The sequence below is a fragment of the Falco biarmicus genome, chromosome 9 (assembly GCF_023638135.1).
Source record: "Falco biarmicus isolate bFalBia1 chromosome 9, bFalBia1.pri, whole genome shotgun sequence".
NCBI lineage: Eukaryota > Metazoa > Chordata > Aves > Falconiformes > Falconidae > Falco > Falco biarmicus.
The window spans coordinates 13,929,622-13,935,621 of record NC_079296.1 but is presented as its reverse complement, the minus strand read 5'-3'; the positions used below and the strand labels follow the sequence as shown (position 1 = coordinate 13,935,621).

Below are 6,000 nucleotides of genomic sequence, written 5' to 3'. Positions count from 1 at the left end.
GGCAGCCCGGGGCCGCGCCTCCAGGGAGCGCCGTGCCGTGCCGTGCCGTGCCGTGCCGTGCCGTGCCGGCCCCGCCCCCGGGCGCTGGCGGCGGCCGCGCCGCGCTCCCCGCCCTGCCAGGCCTGCGGGCGCCATGGGGGCCGGGGGGCTGCGGGCGCAGGCGGCGCTGAGCGCGGCCCTGGCGCTGGGGCTGTTCCTGCACCGCACGGGTGAGGCGGGGCCGCCGCCGGGGGGAGGCAGCGGCGGGGCTGGGCCGGGCCGGGCCCGTGGGGGAGCGGGGCCGGGGGTGCCGGGCCGGGGGGCGCCGCGGGGCCGGGGGGGACCCTGGGGTGTGGGGGGGGCCCGGGGCGCGCTCGGGACCCCCGCCCGGCGCCGCCTGTCCCCCGGCGCCCCCGCCCCCCCGGCTGCGGCCCCGTGCTGAGGGCGGCGCCCCCGGCCCTTGCAGAGCTGCGGCGGCAGGAGGAGCGCGGGGAGCTGCTGGCGCCGCTGGTCTTCGTGCTCCTGGTGCTGGGCTCCGTCCTGCTGCACGCCAGGGTGTCCCGCATGGATCCGGGCTTCGTCGCGGCGGAGGAGGAGCTGGAGGTACCGCGCGGGGCCCGGCAGCGGCTGCGGCGCCGGGGGGAGGGAGCGCGCGCGGCGGGCGGCTCCGGGCCCCGCACCGCCCTGGGGCTTCGTACCGGCCGTAGGGCCCCGTGCTGCCCGTGGGGCTCCGTACCGGCCAGACGTGGGGCTCCGTACCGGCAGCGGGGCTCAGGCTTGGGCCGTCTCTCACACCATGCTCCTGCCTCAGGTGCACCGTGCCGTTTGAACATGAGTCTTCTCCTACGGAATGTATACGTGACCTATTTCATGTTAACTGCTGCAAAATGGTACACGTGCAAAAAACCCCAAACTGAACGGCGAGCTAGGAAGGGGGGGTGCGCTCTGCAGCTCCATTTATCCAGCTGTTCATGGATTCGCTGCCCTCTCAGAGGTTGTGTACACAAACAAGTTACAGGGAAGTAAATGGAGATGCAAAATGTCAGTAACTGAGATAGAGTCTGCTCGGGCACACCGCCTTATAGATTGTGTAGGACAAAAGCGTTACCAATTTTAATCATCCATCATTAATGTAATTGTTGGCTTTGTTATGAACAAGTAGCACTGCTTGTACTGAAAAGGCATCGTTGTTGTGTTTGTAAGTGAAGTCTAACCGTGTTTATTTTTGCCCCCAAGTGTAGCACTGGGATCACTGTGGGATCTTGTCCGCAATTATTTCTGCCTCTGTGCAAGTGCTCTTTTTGATGGCTGCAGGAGTAGCCTGTTCGCTCTTGCTCTACCTTAACTGTCTGCAGCTTCTGTAGGGATTCTAAGGAATTATTTTCTTTAACCTTCCTAACGCCAGAGATAACCAGCAGCGTGTAGCTGTTAAATAAAAGGATCCAGACAGCTCAGCTGTACCAAGACAGCAGAAACAAAACCTCCTTAGTTCCTCCCTTTCTCTTTTTTTGTAGGCAGGCAAGAGTGAAGAACAAAGCCTGGTGACACCCCAAGTTCCAAGTAATATTAAGATGCAACGCTGCGGTTACTGCATGGTGAAGGTAGGCATTTATAATGTGCTAGAAGAGGATAGGATGATCAATTTGCAAGCTTACATTTTCTGGCAACATCTTTGTTCAGCTCCTGTTGCCAGTGTTTTTCTGCTCTGACATTGCTGCTCACTGCTCAGTGGTTTGGAGGTGCAGCAGATCTGATTAATTCTGTCAAAGGGTCTCTCTCCTGCTGAAAAACTCACAGAAAAAGTAAATACAACTAGCAAACTAGATTCTGATACAGCCCTTAATTGAGAAGTGATCCAAATAAATTGCATAGCTAAAGATGTAGTAGTGATGAACGCTGGAATGTATGCTCTTTTTCCAAGGCTGAAACAAGTTCCTGCTGGCTTACAGAAACAGGGATCTTTTGCCATGGGAAAACGTATTCTACGTTCTTACTGCCGTGTCAATCAGAGCTTACAGTATTGTTAAAAAGGTTATTTTGAAAGTATCTTGATAGTCAGAAAGGCAGGTGAGCATGACATATGAGAACTGTTGGTAGCTGTGAGCTTGTTTGGAAGCCCAAAGCCAACAAAACATAAGGCTAAATTGTAAAAGGTAGCATGAAAGAAAAATTAGAGCAATTAAATTAGCTCTTAAAACACTGCCTAAAGCCTAGAAAGGCCTGTTTTCAGAGTGATCCCTATCAGTTTAATAAAATCAAGCATTATCCCAGCTTCCGTAAATTCCTGAAGAGTATCTACTGGGAGAAGTGAGCTTATTGTAAAAGAAAAAGCTGGCAAAACATCGATATGCTTCAGGGAACAAATCCTAGGAGGTGCTACTTTTCTCAGCCAGGTCTTTCATCTCCTCTGCTCCTGGTACTTCGAGCCACTTTCCTGTGCGTCTTGTATTCACACAGAAGCAGAGAGACTTCCCTCCTCTGTGCAGTCCCGTGAAAACATCCCATCCCTGCCCACTTTATCCAATAGCAGTGGTCCTCGTTTTTCACCTCAATACACCACTCGTGCTTTCCCGAACAGACCGATTGGCTCTATCTCCCTGCTTTGCACACTGGGCTTCCTATAAATAGGTAGCTAATGAGTAAGATGCATAGAGAGAAGTAGTGTGGAGGAGTCGTTTAATCTGAATCTCACTCATGTGGATCTGTGCCAGGGGAATCATGATCCCCTTTAGTTGTGTTTAGCAATGTTTATGTTGTGCTGTTATCTCAAAACGGAGTGCTTTTAGGACAGTACTGCTGTGGAGGAAGACAGTTCTGCGCTATGTTCCCTTCTACTGAACGGGGAGTTGAACAGCAGTGGACTAGTGCTGACGGGTTTTTTCCTTTTTGTTTGTTTCTGTTTTGCAGCAACCAATGCGAGCCAAGCACTGCCAGCTGTGCCGGCACTGCGTCCGGCGTTATGACCATCACTGTCCCTGGATTGAGAACTGTGTAGGAGAGAAGAATCACCGCCTCTTCATAATCTACTTGAGCGTGCAGCTTGTGGTTCTGCTGTGGGGGGGTCACGCTGCTTGGTAAGGCCTGGAGGTGGCACTTTGTCCTTTAAGACTGTTGAAAGTTGAGTGCTCCTGGAGCCCCACCGAAGCGTTTATGTGAAAGGTAGCGGTGACTGGATTGGCTTTGTGTCTTCACCCTCTTCTGCATCCTGGAGCCCCCTAATCTGCTGAGGGACAACACAGCTGATCAATAGTTGAGCAGGATTTAATAATTTAGGTTTCGTTGTTCATCTTTGTTTTAAGCTTAAATTAGCAGAATTAACAACAGTACAAAAGCTGACTAATTTTGTTTCAGTTACTGTGATACTGTCTTTGTTTACAAAGCCAAGTACTGGAAACTCCAGCAGGGTTTCAGCTGTGTGCCTGTTGGGGAGAGGAGTTAACAGAAGGCATTTGTCTCTCTCCGCTGTCAGGGGAACCAGCATCCTTTAAACTTCTTAGATTTTATGTCACGCTGGTGCAGTCTCTTTAAGAGTTTATAGTATATTAACTCTCTGAGGTTCACAATTCACAGAAGGTCATTAGTTATGAATTGAATTTAAATGTGCCATAAAGTTTGCTTGGCTCATGTAAGTAGTTATACATCTTTAACCGCAAATTTATTTCTCTTTGAATTGAAAGGTCAGGCCTCTACTTTGAACAGTCCTGGGACTGGCTGTGGCACAACATTTTCCTCCTAATGTCCTTCCTCCTGATGGCCATATTCAGCATTGTTGTCCTGCTGCTGCTTGTGTCACACCTCTATCTGATCTCATGCAACACCACCACCTGGGAATTCATGTCACATCATCGCATCTCCTACCTGCAGCACTCCGAGTTGGAGAATCCCTTTGACCAAGGGGTAATCCTCAATCTCTGGAGATTCTTCTGTTCATGCCACCTCACTGCATGGGAGAAAATCTATTTTCACAGGAACAATGAGCCTGTCTAGTCACGGTAGCAGTGACCTGGTAGAGTGCCAACACAGCTGCAGGTTGCTGGGTAAAGCTTTGCTAACACAATTGCTGCCATTGCCTTGCAGGGGACTTTAGTACATCATGAACTACAGGACCCGTTCCACAACCTGTTTGTTATGCAAATTACATTTAAAGGATAGTCAGGATTAATTTTTTTATATATGAGTAACACTGTTGTTAAAGGCAACACACTGGTTCTGGGAAGGCCAGCAGAGGTGATTTCTGAACCAAGCAAAAGGTATCCCTCTCTCTAAATTCACTTCCGTTCGTTAACTGCATCCGCGTCTCTCCAGAAGAGATGCAAGAGTAGTGTGAGGATGCATGTTCATTTCTCTTCCCCAAAGTTTCCCCTCTCGCTGCTAAGGAACAGCAGCTATTACAGACAAAACCAGCCAGAATCAATATAATTCCTGTGGCCTTTCTTCAGTGTAATTCTCACTGTGAGAACCGCAGTGCCTTTTGTCAGTAGTGTTGGGCATGTAATAGAAATATTTGAGTAAATATTTGGAAAGTCAAAAGCAAATTTCATTTTGACCACATGCCTCAGCTTAATGCTTTCCACAAAGATTTGAGGCTTAACAGTGTTAATGTGCATGAGAAACAGCTGTAAGGCACCAAATTCAGCTTATGAGATAATTAGCTTGTACTGTGTGATGCTCTGACCAGCTTGCTAAGTGGTTGGTTTTAAGTTGATGGTGCTATTAAGGATTCATGGACTATTTTGAATCAATTCAGCAAAGAATGGTTTCTTTAGACAGAAAAGCATTGCTTGCCTACTTAATTATTTCTGCAGATGCCTTTACTGTAGCTTGTGGAGAGAGAACCAGCAATGGAGGTGGGTACCTAACTGCCTGGCTCAGGTAACATGGCTGGCAACACTACTACCCCAACACACTAGTAAAACTTTAGTAAAAGAATACAAAGTTTCAAGGCAAGAGGAAAGATTCTAGGACCCATTTGTTTCATTGCGAGGAGGGGGCGGTGACAGCTTTCTGGGATAGCAGCACGCTTACTAGTTTTCCATTGTAGTAAGCGGTCGTACTTCCAAGTTTCCATGCAGAACTAAAAGGAAGTTTGGGATGACCAATTTTAGCTTTAAAAACAGAAAAGGCTCTGGTGTGAATTTTAATCCTGGTCCTTTTCTGTTTAAAAAACAGCACCATGACAAAACCTTAGTTAAAATTATTTTCTGCCTTAATTGCCTTGGCTCAGGAATTAACACCAGCTCAAGAGCACATCTGGCAAGCTGGTAGGATGCACTCAGGGTTTAACTGATGAGCACTTACGAAAGGACACTGTAAATACATCATGATAGTCCAAAAGCAGTTTAAAAACGGCAGAAGGATTCCTTCTTCTGACCAACCCCGGAGTTTGTAATCTGTGTCCTGTCTGGCTTGTTCAGGGTAGAAAATCCTACCAGAGGGATATCAGAACGCTAAGAATTGTCTTCCTAACAATGGTACGCCATCCAGAAAGGATTCTGCAGCATGTTTGTGTCAGCGTGGTACCTGCTGAGGTATGGCTCACCTGCCAAAACAGTTTTTGCTCTGTTTGGTGGTTGTTTTTAAAATGCACTGGGATAGTAATGTACAGTCTTTTTTACTCTACTATAAATGATAAATTAAAAGAGTAAATATGCCTTTTTTGGTTCTTTATGCCTCTCCCTTTGAGCCCAAGTTCTAGGTTTCACCTCTGCTAACAATTCAGTCCTACTTACCACTTTACAGAGGCCTTGACCTTCAGAATGAGTCACAAAATACGCTGAGGGGCCAACAGTAAGCCAACCGTTTCTATTCAAACGAGCGAGGGAGAATGTGTATCCTGCTTTAAATGGGCTGTTACACCGCAAGGCAGAGCAGGAGGTTGAAAGAATATTTGTACCTTGAAATTTTCAGCAGCAGTTATACTTGGCTCTAAAAATAGGAAATCTAGGTTCAGTGTGAATTACTTGTTTTGCACAAACATAGCTCTTACCTCTCTGAATCCTCAGGCACTTAGACCAGCCATGA

The 6,000-nt window shown here is 48.4% G+C and overlaps 1 protein-coding gene across 1 annotated transcript; it reads left to right on the top strand.

Annotated features, from left to right (window-relative positions):
- On the top strand, window positions 1-5,630 carry ZDHHC12 (zinc finger DHHC-type palmitoyltransferase 12). The gene is made up of 5 exons (XM_056352513.1): window positions 1-209; window positions 446-582; window positions 1,494-1,580; window positions 2,887-3,053; window positions 3,657-5,630. The coding sequence occupies exons 1-5, from the start codon at window positions 134-136 to the stop codon at window positions 3,964-3,966; spliced, it is 777 nt and encodes a 258-aa protein (XP_056208488.1). The 5' UTR covers window positions 1-133; the 3' UTR covers window positions 3,967-5,630.
- Window positions 5,631-6,000: the final 370 nt, after the last annotated feature.